We start from the raw sequence: 20,435 nt of genomic DNA, 5'->3' as shown, positions 1-20,435 counted from the left end.
CTCGTTCTTTTTTTTTTTTGGTGGATACTATTTTCTTTTTCTTTCATTTTACTAAATGTTATCATCGAAGCAATTTTATATAAAGTTAAAATTACAGTAAAAAATTAATTAAAAGACCAGGAATGGATGAGAATAAGAATATTTATTTATTAATTAATTTATGCTTAATTTATTTCAATGGGCAACATATATTAAGGCCATCTATAGTGGTTTGATGCAACACACATCGCACATGACTATTGGCTCCTAAGTGATAGGCGTGAATCTGGCCATTAGGCTTCCAATGTCCAATTTTTGTGTACAATACCTTTTAGAAAAGGGGAACAACGAGGCGAATCCAAATCACCGCCTATGGTGGATTTTGTTCAAATAAGGCCGTTTGCAAGGCTAAAATCGCATTTAAAGTTTTTCCGAATTTTTTTAGACATTTTTAATTGTCTTTTATTGCTTTCAGTATTTAATTTGGCTGTTGAACTTACCATTTATGACCTCTCGGGAGTTACCTAGGGTTTTGTAGTATTTAAACAACTTTTACGAGTTGTAATTTTAGTTTTTGATGATTCATAAAAATAGAGATTTTTCTCTAAACTTTCTATCAACTTGGTAATCTTTGGATCAACAAGGTTATAGACCCCTTTGTTCTTGACATTCTCAATTTAGAGAATTAACAATTCTAGGACTTGTGTGTGTGTGTGTTGTGATTCATCACTTTCGCTGCGTCATGGTTGGTGATAACCATAGTCATATATGGGTCTTAAAATTACTTGAATAATATGAGAGTGATAAGTAATATGTATTGTAGCTGTAATGATGCTGAAAGTCATAGTTGAGAGTCATATGGTTGTACTAAAGTATATTAGGCCTAATTTTGATTAAGTGGTAGTTAATTTATAACTTCAATATTTATGAAAATTATACCATTATATTTATTTTAATAAGATATCTAATATGAGTCTAATATTGAATACATTTAAATATTTGTTTTTAATACTTAAATTAGAATTCTTTTATTTTTTTCCACCAAGTTTTGTGTAGAAAGGATAGATGAATATGTGAAATGAGGAGGTGTGATAGGTTGGTAAACCTATTTGAGCTGAATTATGAAGAGGGAGAGAGAGCATATAGAGATCCGGAATGAGGGGAAACGGGAAGAGAGAAAAGGAGAAGAATAGGGAGAGAGAAAAAGAGAGGAGGGAGATGAGGGGTTGCCAATGGTTTGGCCGCCGGCGGATTGGGTTTTTTCATGTCATTCTAACTTTTTCTAATTTAATTATAAAATTTTTAAATGCTTAATTTTTTAAAAATTATTTTTTCGGTCCAGCTTTAGTTGATTTTAGTTGATTAATATATTTTTTTTAATGTTTTGTTTTATTTTAATTTTAACTTAAGTGGAAAAAGATATTTTTATTATAAACATTATTTAGAAATACGTTTTTTATTTCTTAACAAATTTAGTTTTTAAATTCTAACTGAGGACATGCAAAATGGGAAGTTTAGGAAAACAAACTTATGATTTAACAAAAAAGTTGACATATGTGTCAAACAGTAGTGCTACATATACCATATTTTTATACCATAATTTCATACCACCTTATGTGGCAACTTACATGGCATTCATACATTGGATACTAAAAAATAAAAATAAAAACCCAAAAAAGAAAAAAAAAACTTTGTCCAATAAAGTAATGACACGTCAGATGGTACAAAAATGTGGTATAAGAATGCGTTAAGTATAGCATTATTCTTTGCATAATAAATATGCAAAAAACCTTTTTTTATTAATTAAATTGATTAATTATAAGGGATAAATTATTCTGGCCATCCATCTTCGACTAAGTGCTTGTTTGGGGTTGCGCATAAAAAAGTGACTCTATATAAAAGTTTTGATAGCCCAAATGTTTGATAAAAAATAATAAACCTGCTTCTTTTAAAAAATGTGGATCAGTCACAGTAATTTTTAAAAAGCAAGAAATTAATCTGGCCGGCCGTGTAGATCATTCCGAAAAGTTTCTTGGTATTTTGATTTATAGAAAAAAAAAAAAAAATAGCCATTGGGAGAGTCAAAGCTGTTGATTCTCCAAGACTATTTATTCTGGACCGTAGGTGGCTTCCACGTGTGGCTCAACGCGTCACTTTTTTTATGCATGCATGCGGGACCCACTACATGTGCTATCCTTGTCAACTACCAAAAGTTAGAGAAATTATTCCATACATCACGTTGTATATCTTAGTGGTATATCATACCAATAGTGTTAAGCCATTTGGACAATGTTTTTACAAAGGCTGCCATTGATATAATAAACTAATAAAGAAGAAAAAATTATTATTATTTTTTTTTTATCATCCCCCGTTAAGTTTTCTTCCTCAACTGTCGGCACCACTGCAGCACTCACAATGAATATATCCTTCCTAACCATGGAAAAACAACTAGCACACCACCCACCATCGATTATCGTTTCGCCACCATATCGAACCCAAGAAAGTACCCTTCATTCCTATGTTCTGAATGGTGGTAGAAACCTAACTATTTGATTTTTGATATAAATTCAATTTAGATACATAACTATATATACTATTTCAACGGGATTCACAAATTTTCAAATATTTCAAATATACACCTGATTTATTATGTAAATTGAAAAATAAAATTTCGTCCATCAATTTATTGAGAGATCAGTTAAATGTCAGCTTGGATTTTGGTAACAGGGATTAATTGACAACGTGACACCAACTCAGCATATATTTCCCGCCAAATGAGCAACACATGTCCACTTGACACGAGCCCACATACCCATCACCTCTTTTCCGCTCGTTGAACGCTCTCCTGATCATTTAGTCTCCCAAAAACATCACGTTTTCCTCCAAATTCGAATATAAATCTCTCACTTGTGTTCAACGAGCGAAAAAGAGATGATGAGTTTGTGGACCCGTGTCAGGGGTTAAGTGGACCCGTATCGCTCATTTGGCGGGAAATGAGCGACACGGGTCCACCTAACCCCTGACACGGGCCCACAAACTCTCTCTCTATTATTATTAAATTGTGGGCATATGTCGCTCATTTGACAGAAAATGTTTGCTAAGATAGCGTCACATCACCAAGTAATCCCGGTCAATAAAAACCAAGCTGTCATTTAACTGATCTCTCAACGAATCAATTGACAGAATTCATTTTTCAATTTAGATAATAGATCGGGTGTATATTTAAAATATTTTAAAATTTATGAATCCCGTTGAAATAGCTTATATAATTATGTGTCTAAATTGAATTTATGTCTTGATTTTTCCTCAACCACTACAGCCATCACCCAATTAATAAAGCAACTTTCCCATGATCTTAAGTCCAAGCAATTTTTTCATTGAGAGAGAGAGAGAGAGAGAGAGGATTTATTTTTGAGTCTATTAATATATAGGTACTGACATCTAATTTTATTAACCAAAACTACCTAAAGCCTTATTTTTCATTTGCGGACCAACTACCACAAACTAATTCTTCATTTGCGGACACCAAAAATATAACATATAGACATCTTCCAAAAATACCAGCATCAACGCATCACTAAAAAACAGAAACTGAAACTGCGAGTCCGCAACTCCAATAAACTGCAGTTTCTGCAGTTTCAGTTCACTTATAGTTCTAGAGGTTCTGCAGTTTCTGCAGTTTCAGTTCACTTATAGTTCTAGAAACTGCAGAACGCTGCAGTTTCAGTTCACTTGCAATTCCATAAACTGCAATTTCAGTTCACTTGCAGTTTCAGAAATTGAACTAAACAAAAAAAAAATCAAGAACCTACTACTGATGTAGAGGTTGGGATTTGGGAGGAGTTGAAGATGTGAAAGTTGGGATTTGGGAGGAGCTGAAGATGTGGAGGAAGAAAGGAGGGGCTGGGTTTTGGTGGGTTTCGACGGCAGGGGGCAATGGTAGGGGGCGAAAGCAGGGAGAGAAAGAGAGAGAGAGGGTGGGCTGGTGGTCAACGCAGGTGGGGGATGGAGTTACTGATGGAGGAAATGAGAGAAAGGAAGAAGAAAAAAAAAAAAAAGAGAAAGGAGAGGGAAAAAAAAGAAAAGAAAGAGAAACGGAGGAGAAAGAAGAGAGAATGAGATCAGGGTGGGTAGTGGGAAGTATGGGTTGAGTGCATTGATAATATGGAGAGAGAAATCAAATGCAGTGACCTAATTCTTAATAAAGTGGCCCAATTATTACATTTTAATAATCATGGTATTACAAATTAAAAACAATAACTAGTATGTAGCTTAGGGTAATTAATTCTTTATTTTTCTTACTTTCTAGTTTTTAGAATTGATAGTCTAATACATTAAAGTTTTCTTTAACCAAAACGCGATTTTTGGATTTCTAATTAAAAATTAAAAAATAAATAATTTTTTATATTTAGTTAAAAGTTAAAACAGGCCTTTTAAGGAGTTCAGCTTTTTATTAGTGCACTTTTTATTTTCTATGTGACAACATTATGTTTTTCGTGTATAATATATTTATATATATATTAATATAAAAAAAAAGTTTGGGCCCCACTAGAAACTGCCGAGCTGTCGCCCCTGTCGTCTCTGCTCAGGGCCCCCCTGAAAGGAACAATACAGTATTAGACTGTTTGACTTTGATTTGTGTCCTTGGAGGTCTTCTCACTCTTTCTCCAAAAGCAAACAAAACAGGGTACGTGGTCATATCAATTATCAACCATATATATATACGTACCCCAAGTGTCCCCACAAGTCTTCATATACACTCATAATTATTCAAGCTCTCAACATATATTTTTCTCTTCACTTGTGATAAGTTTTTCCTTGATTTGTACCACAAAAACAAAAAGTTTTTCCTTGATTGGAAAAATGAAGAATATGTACTTCTTTCCTCGAGCTCTTCTTCATTCTCTCATGGTAGTTTGCTTTGTAACTTCTGCTTTGGGAGCTACTCGATTGCCAAAAGATGAAGGTATTTATTGATGAGCTACTCGATTGCTTGAAATGGAATGGAGTATATATAGTGTTAATTTGTTGCATTCTTTTTTTTGTATATTTGTAGTACAAGCTTTGAAAGATATTGCAAAGAGACTGGGGAAGATGGACTGGAATATAAGTGCAGATTCAGATCCATGCAGCGGAAAAGATGGATTTGTTATTCTAGCTGATACAAGCAAAGGATTTGAGAATAACGTCACCTGCAATAATTGCTCCAGTACTGTCAATGCCACCTGCCATGTTACCAGCATGTACGTAACTCTCTCTCTCTCTCTAAGTGTCTCTGTTTACTCCAATCACCCCTAGCTAGCTAATATCAAATTACTCTCAAGGACTTAAAAGCTCGTGAGAGCAATATAAGTTAATGAACCCTAAATAATAATGAGTTCATGATCAGTTCTATATATCTATTAATTTTTTTGAACGTCATGAGTGGAATTCACTGTGAAAGATACAGGACAATCATTTTCCATATACACATATGCATGGTCGATTATCCTCAGCCGCACATGAATAATTTATCTTAAACTTTATTATATTTTTTAATTTGTTTATTTCTTTTTTAGTGGGTAATTTTAAACCCTCTAATTAACCAAAAAGTTTTCCTAAACCCCCACCCATTTAGAAACTCTCTCAAAATTTCCTAAAACTTATAATACCTTTTTTACCCTTCTGACTCGCTCTGAAGGGCGCGCTGACGTGGATCAGTGAAACTGAATTTCAGAAATTCAGTTACACAAAAAAAAAAAAAAAATTTACGTTATTATTAACTAGAATAAAAAAATAATTACACCATTATTTTGTACCGAAAAAAAAAAATAATTACAACTTTACTTGACAAAAAATAAGAATTATATCAATTCAGTGTTTCACTAGAGACTAAATTCAGTTTCAGTCTGAATTCAATTTCAGTGAATTCAATTTCAGTGCATTCATTAAATTCAAATTCAGTTCATTGAATGCACTGAAATTGAATTCAGTAAAATTGAATTTAGTGAAACTGAAACCCTAGACAACGTCGTCTGATCATCTCACACTCGACGAGTACACAACAGCCACCACTGCCTCGATCTGTTTCTACCTGCAAATTTGATTCAAAATATTTCAGGACCACAATTTCATTCAAAATTCATTTAAAACTCATGTTTCACGAACTGAAACTGTTTAATCAATAAATGAAGTAAATTTGTATATACTTATAAATCAATTAAAAAACCCGCATTTCTATCCGATTAATAACAAATTCAATTAAAACATATTCCCAGACTATACATTTCACAAACAAATTCACAAATCAATTTCAAATTATGGTTTTCAAATTAGTGCTTTTGAAATTCAATGCAATTGAACCCAAATTTGTATACCAGTAGAGAGAGACTGTCAAGGGGAGAAGAATGAGACCGGAACCACTTCAATCCGCCGCCGGAATCGCCGGAAACAGCGGCGATAAGTCTCAGACCTTCTCGGCGCCTATTCGCCGTCCACGGTGGTCAGTTGGAGAATCGGAGACCACCATCACACTCACCACGTCGAGAGGAAGCTTCTGGAAGTGAAGAGCGGCTGTGACGTCGCCGGAATCTCGAAGTCACCGCTGGAGATGACGATCGGACTTCGAGCTGCATTTGAGTTTCTGTGGATTTTATGGGAAAGAAAAGGCCATGGATAGATAGAGGAGGAAGAGGCGAGAAGAACCCAACCGGTCCGACACCTTGTCGTCGCCGGAATTGACGGATCGCCGGAGAGGGAGCTTGGGTTTGCCTAGACCGATCCGGCGTCGATGTTATGTTTCACGGACAGTGGAGGGCAAGGAGAGGAAGAGGAAGGAGAGACGAGTGTGATGAGACCGGTATCGCCGGCAACCGTCGCCAAACGGCGGCGCACGTGCCGACGACAGCAGCGGGGAGAGAGAGAAAGCAGAGGGGAGAGAGAGAACGCAGAGGGGAGAGAGGGCATGCAGATGGAAGAGAGAGAGAGAGAGCACCCATTGATGGAAAATGAAAACCTAGAAAAGGGGTAAAACTGAAAAATTAAAAGATTGGAAGTCAAACTTTGGCTGGGTATTAATTGACTAGGGGGTTTAGGAAAATATTAATTAAGTGTAAGATTGAAGGTTATAGAAGAGGTAAATTTTAGGTGGAGGTTATGAGAGATTTTCTCTCTAACTAGGGTTTATAATTATTAACATTTTCTTTTTTATGTATTAATGATTCATCTTTTGTTTTCTCTGTTTATTTTTTGTGAGCAACTTTGGTTCTGGTTTTGATTCATTTTCATGTGAAAGAGCTTAAAGTTTAGAAGGATATATAAGATCATAAGTGGAGTCGTCATCATCATTATCATTATCATGTATATAAAGTAAACAGCTAGCCCTCCAATCCAATTACATCGAATGAACACTGAAAATAGGTGTGAGGGTCCCATACTCCCATTAACAATGACTGCTTCGGTAGGCTGTCGCTAGCAGGTCTATATACATGTCTGGAAGACCCAGACTTGTATATAACATTGACCATGACTTGTATAAACATTCATGCATCCTATATTTAATTATTTATAGCAGCTAGCAAAGAGATGTTGATTTGTTTGTCCACCAAAATTAAAAAGAGATGTTGATTTGAATCGGGTCAGGTTTTGATTCACTACTGGTCGGTCCACCACAATTGACTAAATATCAGCCAGACCCTCCCAAAATTAACTAGCAATAAGCTAGTGTCGGCAGAAAAGAGAGAATCTAGGTGGGCCAGGGGTCATGGGCTGACAGCCTAGCATCTAATTGTTCCAAGTAAAAAAGGGCTCAAACGAAAATGGGTTTTGACAGCCTCATTTAAAAAAAAAAAAAAAAAATCCTTTTCTATTCTTTTTCTTTTATTATTTTTAAATTTTCAGTTATACATAAAATTTCAAAGAAGAAAAGAAAAAGAAAATAACAATTATAACTGAGATGGTGAAAATTTATTATGCATAACTGATATACAGTCATAGTGATTACTTCTTGCTTATTATCTATATATTTGATCCTTTGACTATGAGGCTACGAAATGAAAAGCTCAAAGTGTACTTGTGACAAATCCACTGCAACTGTTTGTGTATAAAACTTGTACAAGATATATTCTTTCCTAGAAAATTGCTTGAGTTCAAGTCTGGGCTTTGTTCCTTCCCTTAGTTTTCAAGTAAGAAAAAGTTCAACTACCTGCGCATTCTGTTACACGATGATGCCTTTTTGTCTCTTTAATTACCTGAGTCTTCTGTAATTCATTAAAAATCATAACTGTTTGGGTCTCAGTTGTGTGGCTGTGTAGTGTTTCCTTTTAGGCACAATACAACTGCACAACAGGTCTTTGTTAAATTGCAATTAAGCTTTAAAACCCCGTTTTTTGTTGACGCACAGACATCTGAAAGGTCAGAATTTGTCAGGAACACTCCCGCCAGAGTTGGTCAGGCTCCCCTATCTCCAAGATATGTAAGCACACTCTCACTACACCAACTTTGAGTCATATAAAGCAAGCAAAAACGAATTTTGAGTCATATAAATGTTCTAGTCCAATTTCATTAATTAATTTACCTGTATGTCGGTTGCCAATGAGCAATGACTCATTTCTTTCCTTCTCCTTTAGTGACCTCGGCCGCAACTACCTGAGTGGTACCATCCCTCGAGAATGGGGCTCCATGCAGCAACTTCTCTACATGTACTCTCTCTCTCTCTTCTCGTATGTGTGTGTGTGTGTGATATTCATGTCATGTCATGTTCATATTATTTTAGTGGCCACTTCAATGTTCTTCAGCCATTTCATTGATAAACAGTGAATCTAAGACTTGGGTCCTTCAGTGTTCACGAGCCATTTGTATGATTGTATCATAGATATATTGAATAGGTTATTGCGTTTCATATTGATGGCCATTTTAATGTAAATGAGCCATTTCTTTCATTAAAGTGAGTCTAACATATAAGTTTTGTTGCAGTACCCTTGTTGGAAACCGTTTGACAGGTTCTATCCCCATAGAGCTTGGAAACATCACCACCCTGAAAAGTTTGTGAGTGTTGATTTCTCATTTGTTTCTTCACCACCACCCCCCCCCCCAACCCAACTCAACTTGATTGCATGAAGATTCTTAAACAACTTTTTTTAATGAATGGAATTGAATTTGTTTTGTGTAGGGCCATCGATATGAATATGTTTTCTGGAGTTCTTCCTTTGCAGCTTGGGAATTTGTCCAACATAGAAAGAATGTAAGATGCCAAATATTTGGTTTATTTGGGTTGGCTTTGCTGTAGACAGTCGCTGGATATTATCACCAGTAAATCATCGATTTCCTTATCTTTATTATTACTGTTTTCTCCCCTTAATTTGTTAGGATTCTTAGCTCAAACAATTTTACTGGGGAGTTACCAAAAAAATTTGCAGCGCTTACCACATTAAAGGACTTGTAAGCTCTTACTGTTCTTTTTTCTATTAAGGTTTTGAAAGCACAAAAATTAGTCATTATTTATTGCATCATGAGATTAATTGGTATTATTTTCCTTTTCTCATCATTATGCAGCCGGATTAGTGACAATCACTTTTCTGGAAAGATACCTGATTTTATTCAGAACTGGACAAATCTTGAAAAACTGTGAGTGTTTTCTTTACCGTTACTTGATTCTGAAAACCATATTATCACTAATTCAAATTATGACTTGTTGAAACAGAGTAATCCAGGCTAGTGGTTTGACGGGGCCAATTCCTTCCAGCATTTCTCTTTTGAAAGGATTAACTGACCTGTTAGTTTGGCTTTTGCTTTTGTAGCCATTTATAAACTCAAATATATTAGCAATTATGTAATTTTTATTCATGTTTCAATTTTAACATTGCAGGAGAGTTACTGACTTGAATGGACCTGAAGCACCCTTACCTCAACTTAAGGATATGACAAAACTGAAGATACTGTGAGTTAATGCTAGCATGACACAATTTCTTGCTCAACAATAACTCTTTGCAAACTCAAAGGTTAGTGTTTCTGTTACAGGATGTTGAGGAGTTGCAATATTACAGGACAGCTACCTCCATATCTTGGGGACATAACAACTTTGAAAACTTTGTCAGTAGAAATGTCTTTGTTCCATTTTTTTTCCTCTCTTCAGATAACTTAATTAGATAGATGTTATTCTGCTTATTAAAGGATCTCTAAAATTCATTTCTTATATGTTTGTTTGCAGAGACCTCAGCTTTAACAAGCTAACTGGAGAAGTTCCAAGAAGCTTTGCTAACCTAACTAAGGTGGATTACATGTAAGCAATTTGAATAATAGATCTTCACTTTCTTACACCAAAATTCAGGCAGACATTCTTAATGGTTATGTCACACCCAGCCCAACTAGCTGGAAGTGTTTCTCATCTGAAATCTACTAATCTAATGCAATCAGAATTGACAAAGTCATTTTAGCAAACTTTAACCATGATATACTTAATAATGAACACTACATTCTTTACTGATTTATTTTTTGGTATAAATTATGCTTAGGTTCTTAACTGGAAACTTGCTGACTGGATTGGTGCCTGATTGGCTGACAGCAGATAACGTGTAAGCTTCTCTTCCAAATGCTAATCTGTAGTTACGTAATAAGGATGTTTATGCTATCTATTACTTGATAAAGGATAGTACATGCATTATAGTGTGACTGGTTTGGTGCTTGATTTGCAATTATACTCAGGAAATAGGCATTAACTGTACAATCTGTATTTTCTCGTGATCACTGGCATGAAATTGTTGATAGCATACTTAATTAGATAGTACTTTTTCCTTATGGTGTACCTTTATTGTTGAGCTCAGGAACGTATCACCTATGAGTGGTGAAAATTGCTAAGAAAAGATATATATTCTTACATCATAGCCCTTTTCGTGCAGTGATCTTTCATATAACAACTTCACCAACCCAGAGGGTGTTTGTTCACGACTCGGCTTGTAAGAATGTCTTCATTATTCTAAATTTAATTTGTTTGTGTCTTGTAGAGCAAGCTTTTCATTTCAATCTGCGTTAATTTCTACAGGAACTTGTTTGCAAGCTCTTCAAAGGGCAATAGTTCGTAAGTTTCAGATTCATCTTCTGAAAGCATGCATCATAAATTTACTTGGCATTCCAACTGTGTATTTCTTAAATCTTATTCTACAACTCATTTTCTTTTATGATGTTATCTTGCTGATTATTTTATCAGCGGAACTATTCCATGTATGAAAAATGCAGCATGTCCAAAAAGTAAGTGCAGATCATTCCAAAAAGTTGGTTGGTATTTTGATTTATAGAAAAAAAAAAAAAAAAAAAAAAAAAAAGGAGTAACAGAAATAATTGCTTGTTTTTTTCTTCTGGAATTGAGTCTTTTTGGTTTTCCTCCTCATTAGCTACTATTCTCTCTTTGGTTTTCTTAGCAGGGTACTCTCTTCATATAAATTGTGGTGGACCTGAAGTAACTGTGGATGGAGATGCCACACCATATGATGATGACACAGATCCAGTTGGAGCTTCATCACTTTTCGAGAATACAAATTGGGCACTAAGCAGCACGGGTCACATCCCTGATGATAATCGCGATAGAGATACCTATACTTCAAAAATTTCATATATGACCAACCTCTCTGATGGTCACATCCCTGATGAGTTGTACATGACTGCCCGCGGTTCTCCCATCTCTCTAACTTATTATGGGTTTTGTCTGGTAAATGGAAACTACACAATAAACCTCCATTTTGCGGAGATAATATTTACAAATGACACAACATTTAGCAGCCTGGGAAGACGTCTATTTGATGTTTACATTCAGGTTAGCTATTCACATACACTTCCACATACGACATGTTCAAATTTCAAGTAAGAACATGTAATAGATTGCAGTCAAGACTGAAAATATAAACCTCAGTACGAGCTAATTGAAACATTAAGTAATTGAATTAGTTTTTTGCAGGGGAAACTAGAGCTGAAGGATTTCAATATTGTGGAAAAAGCAGGTGGGGTTGGTAAGGCAGTCATAATGAATTTTACTGCTGTTGTAACTAACAATACCTTGGAGATCCGTTTGTATTGGGCTGGGAAAGGGACAACACTTATCCCTCTTACAGGAGTACTCTATGGTCCTCTTATATCAGCTATTTCTGCAAAATCTGGTAAGTTCTACACTTATTCTTCTATCACGATTTCTGTAAATAATAATGCTAAAGATCCCAAATTTATATTCCAAATTTAGATCCCAAACGATGTGTCAATACACATGTTAGTGTTTTACTTGTTATGAAATAAAAAATCATTAAAGTGGGCCATGTATAAATCAATGAAATACTGACACATCATTTGGGATCCAAATTTGGGATCCCTAACACTGCTCTTATGTAAATTATTAAGGTTCCACCAAAGGGTTAAACCTTTTTCTTCTCTATGCGTTAGGTAGCTGGTTCAATAATGCACTCTCCTATATCTATTACATTTACTCTAATATAGCTATTTATCTTCTTGCAGACTTGGAACCCCCTCCAGAAGGTGGCATATCTGTAGGTGCAGTGGTTGGAATAGTGGCTGGAGGAGTCCTCCTTATATTACTAATTTTTGGTATTCTTTGGAGGAGAGGCTTCCTAGGACAAGAAAATACATTGGAGCAAGGTATTTGCAATTGATGTTATAGTGGTTGTCTTTTCATCATTTATAATTAAGATGAATATTTATGTTATTTTGTATGACTTTCAGGTATAGGCACAAAGATAACATGTGCACTATCACGATTGTAAGATAATAATTATTTAGATAACAAACTTTTAAACGCGTGATGTTGCTAGGACAAATTATATTGTTGAAACTCATGTTAAAAAATGTACCTGCATATAGGTCCATGAACTTGTTAAATTCTAGGCTTTGAATCAATCTCTAGATATTAAAAAATAAGAATGCTAGCGTTCTGAAATTTAAGACACAATTTCTTATATGAGTTTTATTCTTACACAGATTTAAAGGGTTTTGACCTGCAAACTGGTAAATTTACCTTGAGGCAAATCAAAGCTGCCACACAAAACTTTGACATAGCCAATAAGATTGGAGAAGGTGGTTTTGGTTCTGTTTATAAGGTATTCTTCTGAACCAATAATTTCTAGTCATTTATTGCATTTGGTCTGATTTGATTAATTGTAGCTGCTTCTTATGTTCTTAAGTGAATGGATTTTGACTGTTACTCAAATGCAGGGCCTTCTTTCAGATGGCACCATAATTGCTGTTAAGCAGCTTTCTTCCAAATCAAAGCAAGGGAATCGTGAATTTGTGAATGAGATAGGAATGATTTCTGCTCTTCAACACCCTCATCTTGTCCAGCTCTATGGATGCTGTATTGAAGGAAATCAACTGTTGCTTGTCTACGAGTACATGGAAAATAATAGCATTGGACGTGCTTTGTTTGGTAAATATTACTCTTGTATACTCTTCTATTCCGAGACTTCTTTTCGTCCATGTAGGTGGGTATACAAGTTTTTATACTAAAAAATGTTACTTATAACTACTTTTTATTAATTGATAAATTGAAGGTTCAGAAGGATGTCAGTTGAAGTTGGATTGGCCAACAAGGCACATGATCTGTGCCGGTATAGCAAGAGGTTTGGCTTTCCTCCATGAGGAATCAAGATTGAAGATCGTTCATAGAGACATCAAAGCTACTAATGTGCTTCTTGATAGAGATCTTAACCCAAAGATATCTGACTTTGGATTGGCCAAGCTTGCTGAAGAGGATAATACCCACATAAGCACCCGGATTGCTGGAACTTTGTGAGTCCCTGTGTTTTAATTTATTTTCTTATACTTTTTGTTTTAATCTTCATTCCACCTCAATGAGTCTTTCAAAATAGGGAAAAGAAGATAGAACAAACGGATGGTTTCTTTACCTTATATACATTTCAACTTAACCATATATTCCAATAGCAGATTTGTTCCTCCAATACAGCTTTCTTCTTGCATATTAAGCATTTAACTAGGAGAAAAACCCTACTTTTGTTTAGGATTGGTAGTATTTTTTCATTTTCTTTGAGCTAGATGTGGGGAAATGATGTGTGATTTCATGATTTTGCAGCGGATATATGGCACCCGAATATGCAATGCGGGGTTATCTAACTGACAAAGCAGATGTTTATAGTTTTGGAATTGTTGTATTGGAAATTGTTAGTGGGAGGAACAACACATCGCACGGGACAAAGGATCAATGCTTTTATCTTCTTGATTGGGTATTTAGTTTTCAATTTTTTTTGGTGCTGTTTGTCTTTATTTGATTTACACAACTTAATGACAAATATCATACTTGGAGATGTTTGTTCCCTCTTGTCTCAACAACACTAATAACATATATCTTATATTGCTACTTGTACTTTCCTGTTTGTAGGCACTTGTTCTAAAAGAGAAAGGGAATTTGCTGGACCTGGTGGATCCAAGGTTGGGGTCGGACTTTAACAAAGAAGAGATGTTGCGGACAATCAATGTGGCTCTCCTTTGCGCTAATGTCTCTGCAGCAGTTAGGCCTGCCATGTCTTCAGTGGTGAGCATGCTTGAAGGCAATGCTGCTGTTGAGGAGTTGGTCGTAGATCCAAATGCTTCAAGTAATGAGATCAATGCAATGAGGAAACATTTTGAATCCATTTGTTTTGGGACCAAGGATGAGAGCCAGACACAAACTATGTCAACTGAAGGGCCCTGGACTGCTTCATCTTCAATTGCTTATGATCTCTATCCAGTCATTCCTGATTCAGAATACTGGGAGAACAGAAATTTTATAAACTGAGCAAACTCTCTTCACTGGTTCACAAACCATCATTTCTACTTCCTCTATACTAAATATAGTTTAAAGGAATATATACACAAGTTTCCACAGCATAGCTAGTAATTGTAAATTGTGAAATCTACTGTTCACATCACCTTGTCTTTTTAGTTTGATGAACTGATTTTTTTTTTTTCCAATAACTGTAATGCCTACATTGGACAATTTTTTTGATGAACTCCATCCAGCACAGCAACTGGAATGTTTGTCATTTGTTTCAATCGGTTTCGAGTAAGATTGTTTTACAAATACAGAATTTGCAATACAGGGCAGAGTTTTACAGTCTGAGGAAAATTGAATGCATTACTTGGCAGCATAGTTTTGTTTTTGTTATCTGAATGTTTGCTTGCTACCATCAAATGGGTCTTCTTCATATGTTAGCTAGCTTGGTCAGACAAAGGGAATACATATAGTCAAATTAATTTATAGTAAAAAAATTTTGGTGTAGACTTCTAGTATGTGGGCTCCACTCTACGTTTTTCACCTGGCCCTGCATTCTCTTTCTCTGTCTCATAGTCATAAGTTCATAACTCATAAGCTCATAAAGCAAACAAAAAATTAAGGTGTTCTTAATACCCATTCTCCCCACTAATCTTTCATATACACTAATAATAATTCTAGCTAGCTAGCTCTCATCACTTTCTCTCTCCCTGCACAAACTCATTTTGGGCATACAGTTTTCCCCTTCAAATGTGAACAAACTCTGGAAAAATAATGAATATGTACTTCTTCCCTTCATTCTCTCTTGGTAGCTTGCTATGCAACTCTTGCTTTCGGAGATACTCGCGCGAGTACCAAAAGATGAAGGTAGGATGAGAGACAGAGTGATTTTCAATAAAATATCATGTGATCGATGCTTGGATTCACTTTATACTTCTTGTTCATCACATCTTATTCATCACCAATCATGGTGAACCATATTTGATAGCTTCAACCAGATCCCTGCTCATGGTGTCGGTGAATAATTAATTAAGAAACATTGATTGGCATAGCATTACTCACTTTTCTCAACAATTTAGCTCAAATATTTAAAGTCCTTTGCAAACCTTTTTTCGGTAACTCAAGATTTATTAGATTGCAAAATTTTATTAAGTACTTTGTAATTCAATAACTTGCCTTCAATTCTCTTATCACATTTCTTATATTTATAAGAAAATTTCTTTATAACTTACTAACTTAGTATGTGACAAGTTATGATTGAATTATAAAAATGAATGATTTATTACAATACAAACTATTATTCTTACATTTTATGTTCTTTATTCTTAAATTTGACTTTTCATGTGAAAGAAAACTTTTAGAATGATAAGATCATAGTCTTCAAGTCTTTATGTATTATGTATGAGAATAATGTGCATGTTCCTGTGATAGGGACATGCTGGTCACGGCATAGAAAGAAAGAGAGAAGGAGAGGAGAGAGAGAAAGGAAGAGAGAGTGAAAGGGAGAGAGGAATACCAGCTGTGGTATCCCTGGGACTTGCAAGTCCCTCTCAACATTCATGTTTGTAGCCAATAGGCTATAGCAGCCAAGAGATATGTTGATTCAATAGGGTTTTAAGGACTACGTGTCTAAATACTAGTCTTTTTTTTTTTTTTTTTTGAGAAAACAATAACATTGTATTAAAACAGCAAAAAGGCAGAGAGAATACAAGGTGACTTATTACAACTCATTTTCATTTATGATGTTATCTTGCTGACTTATTCTGAACCCTCCATTATTCTATCAGTGGAACTGTTCCATGTTTGAAAACTGCACATTGTCTCAAAAGTAAGTTATAAATATTTCCTCAAGTTATAAATATCTTTGATTTTTACTTTATTTTCTTTTGAGGGGAGAGGGGACTTGTACTCAAAAGGCATATCCTGTAAAGGGGCAACATGATGACTTAGCAATTTCATCAACCTGGACTTGTGGTCACTCATTGCTCCCCAAAATCTCCCATTCCAAAAAGGAATAACAGAAATAATTGTTTTTTTTGTTTTCTTCTGGAATTGAGTCTTTTTTGTTTTCCTCCTCAATGGCGACTAATCTTTTTCTGATTTTGTCTTAGAATGGTACTCTCTTCATATAAATTGTGGTGGAAGAGAAGTAACTGTTAATGGAGATACCACACCATATGATGATGACACAGAATCAGTTGGACCTTCATCATTTTACCAGAGCAGAACAAATTGGGCATTAAGCAGCACTGGTTACTTCACTGATGATGACCGTCCTACAGACACCTTTATTTGGACTAATTCATCTAGACTCTCTATGACCAACCCTCAACTGTACATGAATGCACGCCTTTCTCCCATCTCTCTAACTTATTATGGATTTTGTTTGGGAAATGGAGTCTATACAGTAAAACTCCATTTTGCGGAGATAATGTTTACAAATGACGAAACATATAGCAGCCTGGGAAGACGTGTATTTGATGTCTACATTCAGGTTAGCTATTCACATACACTTCCACATATGACATGTATGAATCTTAAGTAATAACTTGTAATAGCTTGCTGTCAAGACTTCAAATATAAACCTTATTACAAGCATGAAGTGTCAAGTAATGGAGTTAGTATGTTGCAGGGGAAGCTAGTGCTGAAGGATTTCAATATTGCAGATGCAGCAGGTGGGGTTGGTAAGGCAGTCATAAAGAACTTTACTGCTGTTGTAACTAGTAATAACTTGGAGATCCGTTTGTATTGGGCTGGGAAAGGGACGACAGGTATCCCTCTTAGAGGAATCTATGGTCCTCTTATATCTGCTATTTCTGTAAATCCTGGTAAGTTTTACACTGCTACAAGCTTCTTCTAACCACTCTTTCTGTAAATTATTAAGGTTCCACCAAAGAGTTGAACCTTTTTCTTCTCTGTGCACTTGTTGATCGAACAATGCACTCTCCTGTATATTACATTTACTCTAATAAAGCTATTCATTATCTGGCAGACTTTGAACCTCCATCAGAAGGTGGAAGTAGCATATCTGTAGGTGCAGTGGTTGGAATTGTGGCTGGAGTAGTCTTCATTATATTACTGATTTTTGGCATTCTTTGGAGGAGAGGCTTCCTAGGACAAAAAAATACTTTGGAGCAAGGTATTTGCAGTTAATGTTATAAAGGTCGTCTTTCTTCTCATTTCTAAGTTGAATATTTATATTATTTTGTATGACTTTTCATGTATATTTAGGCACACACATAACATGCGCACTATCACGCTTCCAAGATGATAATTATTTAGATATCAAACTTTTAAACACTTGATGCTGCTAGAATATATTATTTTGTTGAAACTCATGATAAAAAATGTGCCTGCATATAGCTCCAGTGAACTTGTTAAATTTAAGGCCTTGAATCAGTCTCGAGATGTAAGAAATAAGAATGCTATCATTCTGAAATTTTAGACACAATTTCTTATGAGTTTTCTTCTTACAAAGATTTAAAGGGTTTGGACCTGCAAACTGGTAGATTTAGCTTGAGGCAAATCAAAGCTGCCACACAAAACTTTGACATTGCCAATAAGATTGGAGAAGGTGGTTTTGGTCCTGTTTACAAGGTATTCTTCAGAACCAATAATTTCCGGTCATTTATTGCATTTGGGCTAATTTGATTAATTGTAGCCGCTTCTTATGTTCTTAAGTGAATGGATTTTGACTGTTACTCAAATGCAGGGCCTTCTTTCAGATGGCACCATAATTGCTGTTAAGCAGCTTTCTTCCAAATCAAAGCAAGGGAATCGTGAATTTGTGAATGAGATAGGAATGATTTCTGCTCTGCAACACCCTCATCTTGTCAAGCTCTATGGATGCTGTATTGAAGGAAATCAATTGTTGCTTGTCTATGAGTACATGGAAAATAATAGCGTCGCACGTGCTTTATTTGGTAAATATTATTCTTGTATGCCTTTCTATACCTAAACTTCTTTTGGTTCATGCAGGTGGTATACAAATTTTATACTAGAAAAAGGTATATTTCTTATAACTACTTTTTATTAATTTGACATTTGAAGGCCCAGAAGAAAGGCAGTTGAAGTTGGATTGGCCAGCAAGGCACAAGATCTGTGTTGGTATAGCAAGAGCTTTGGCTTACCTCCATGAAGAATCAAGGCTGAAAATCGTTCATAGAGACATCAAGGCTACTAATGTGCTTCTTGGTAAAAGTCTTTAACTCAAAAATATCCGACTTTGGTTTGGCCAAGCTTGATGAAGAGGATAAAACCCACAAAAGCACCGGGATTGCTGGAACTTTGTGAGTCCCTGTGTTTTAATTTATCTTCTTACTCTTTTGTTTTAAGCTTCATTGCACCCCAATGAGTCCATAGAGATAGGAAAAAGAAAATAGAACAAATGGAAGGTTTCTTTACCTTACAAATATTTCAACTTAACTAGCTGGATCTTCCAAGAGATTTCAAGAGCAGATTTCTTCTTCAAATACAGCTTTGTTATTTCATCTCTCTCTCTCTCTCTCTCTCTCTCTCTCTCTCTCTCTCTCTATTGCATTTTAAGCATTCAACTAGGAGAAAACCCAAATATTTTTTAGGATTTGTAGTATTTTTCCTATTTCTTTGAGCTAGATATGTGGGAATGATGTGCGATTTCATGATTTTGCAGCGGATATATGGCACCCGAATATGCAATGCAGATCTAACTGATAAAGCAGATGTTTATAGTTTTGGAATTGTTGTATTGGAAATTGTTAGTGGGAGGAGCAACACATCTTACAAGTCAAAGGAAGAATGCTTTTATCTCCTTGATTGGGTAACATGAATATACTGCTTCCTTATTTAGTTTTAAATTTTGTTGGTGCTGTTTATCTCCATTTGAGCAACACAATAGATTATGTAGCTATTTGTGCTTCTTGTTTCTAGGCACTTCTTCTAAAAGAGAAAGGGGATTTGGTGGAACTTGTGGATCCAAGATTGGGGTCCGACTATGATAAAGAAGAGATGATGCTTGCAATCAATGTGGCTCTCCTTTGCTCTAATGTCACATCAGCAGTTAGGCCTACCATGTCTTCAGTGGTGAGCATGCTTGAAGGCAGGGCTGCTGCTGAGGAGTTGGTCTTAGATCCAAATGCCTCAAGTAATGAGATCAATGCAATGAGGAAACATTTTGAACCCATTTCTCAAGGGACCAAGGGTGAGAGCCAGACACAAACCATGTCAACTGCAGGGCCCTGCACTGCTTCATCTACATCTGTTCATGATCTGTATCCAGTCAATCCTGATTCAGATTACTGGGAGAGCAGAAATTCGAAAAATTGAGCAAACTGTCTTGGGCACACAAGCATATATATGTTCATGAACCAGTTCTACTTCCTCTGTAATTTTTCTTTTTGTTTGGAAATATAGTTGATGAATCATTACAGAAGTTTACAAAGCATAATAATTGTAAATTCTGAAACCAACACTTCACTACATCGCCTTGTCTTTTTAGTTTGATGAACTGATTTTGATATTTATCTTCCTAATTCATTTATATCATGCATGTTTGGTTGAATAAAGCTTATTTTATAGCATAGGCAATTTTATATCATTATAATTAGACGATGGAGATTTTTTTTTTTTCCCGAAATAATGTTTCCCTCTGCAATGGCCATGCAGATCTGACTATGGGCTATGGCAACTATTTTCTCGTTCTTTTTTTTTTTTGGTGGATACTATTTTCTTTTTCTTT

The 20,435-nt window shown here is 35.4% G+C and overlaps 1 protein-coding gene and 1 pseudogene across 4 annotated transcripts; both read left to right on the top strand.

The window, feature by feature from the left end:
- Nucleotides 1-4,724: 4,724 nt before the first annotated feature.
- LOC147297877 (putative leucine-rich repeat receptor-like serine/threonine-protein kinase At3g14840) lies at nt 4,725-15,078 on the top strand. Of its 3 annotated transcripts, none has more exons than XM_086230206.1 (24): nt 4,725-4,945; nt 5,036-5,222; nt 8,360-8,431; nt 8,586-8,657; nt 8,932-9,003; nt 9,128-9,199; nt 9,325-9,396; nt 9,511-9,582; nt 9,659-9,730; nt 9,824-9,895; nt 9,976-10,047; nt 10,166-10,237; nt 10,470-10,529; nt 10,854-10,910; nt 10,997-11,032; nt 11,162-11,202; nt 11,376-11,764; nt 11,906-12,104; nt 12,454-12,594; nt 12,934-13,052; nt 13,168-13,378; nt 13,503-13,740; nt 14,042-14,192; nt 14,348-15,078. In XM_086230206.1, the coding sequence occupies exons 1-24, from the start codon at nt 4,843-4,845 to the stop codon at nt 14,741-14,743; spliced, it is 3,048 nt and encodes a 1,015-aa protein (XP_086086332.1). In that variant the 5' UTR covers nt 4,725-4,842; the 3' UTR covers nt 14,744-15,078. The 3 variants fall into 3 exon arrangements, with proteins under 3 accessions (XP_086086332.1, XP_086086331.1, XP_086086333.1); XM_086230205.1 differs by having other exon boundaries at nt 11,373-11,764; XM_086230207.1 differs by lacking the exons at nt 4,725-4,945; nt 5,036-5,222 and adding an exon at nt 6,374-8,141 and having other exon boundaries at nt 11,373-11,764.
- On the top strand, nt 14,928-20,185 carry LOC147297876 (putative leucine-rich repeat receptor-like serine/threonine-protein kinase At3g14840; annotated as a pseudogene). The gene is made up of 10 exons (XR_015121765.1): nt 14,928-15,010; nt 16,507-16,547; nt 16,831-17,213; nt 17,352-17,547; nt 17,712-17,858; nt 18,198-18,316; nt 18,432-18,642; nt 18,770-19,008; nt 19,371-19,517; nt 19,628-20,185. The product of XR_015121765.1 is annotated as a putative leucine-rich repeat receptor-like serine/threonine-protein kinase At3g14840 (transcript).
- Nucleotides 20,186-20,435: the final 250 nt, after the last annotated feature.

The sequence above is a fragment of the Dryas octopetala genome, chromosome 1 (genome assembly GCF_963921425.1).
Source record: "Dryas octopetala chromosome 1, drDryOcto1.1, whole genome shotgun sequence".
Lineage (NCBI taxonomy): Eukaryota > Viridiplantae > Streptophyta > Magnoliopsida > Rosales > Rosaceae > Dryas > Dryas octopetala.
The sequence above is the reverse complement of the archived record's forward strand: the minus strand, read 5'-3'. Positions and strand labels throughout refer to the sequence as shown.

Coding starts and splice junctions, on each gene's coding strand:
- LOC147297877 (XM_086230205.1), top strand. CDS start 4,843: ATGAAGAATATGTACTTCTTTCCTCGAGCTCTTCTTCATTCTCTCATG. Junction 11,765..11,905: donor TATTTGATGTTTACATTCAG/GTTAGCTATTCA, acceptor AGTTTTTTGCAG/GGGAAACTAGAGCTGAAGGA. Junction 14,193..14,347: donor GCTTTTATCTTCTTGATTGG/GTATTTAGTTTT, acceptor TCCTGTTTGTAG/GCACTTGTTCTAAAAGAGAA.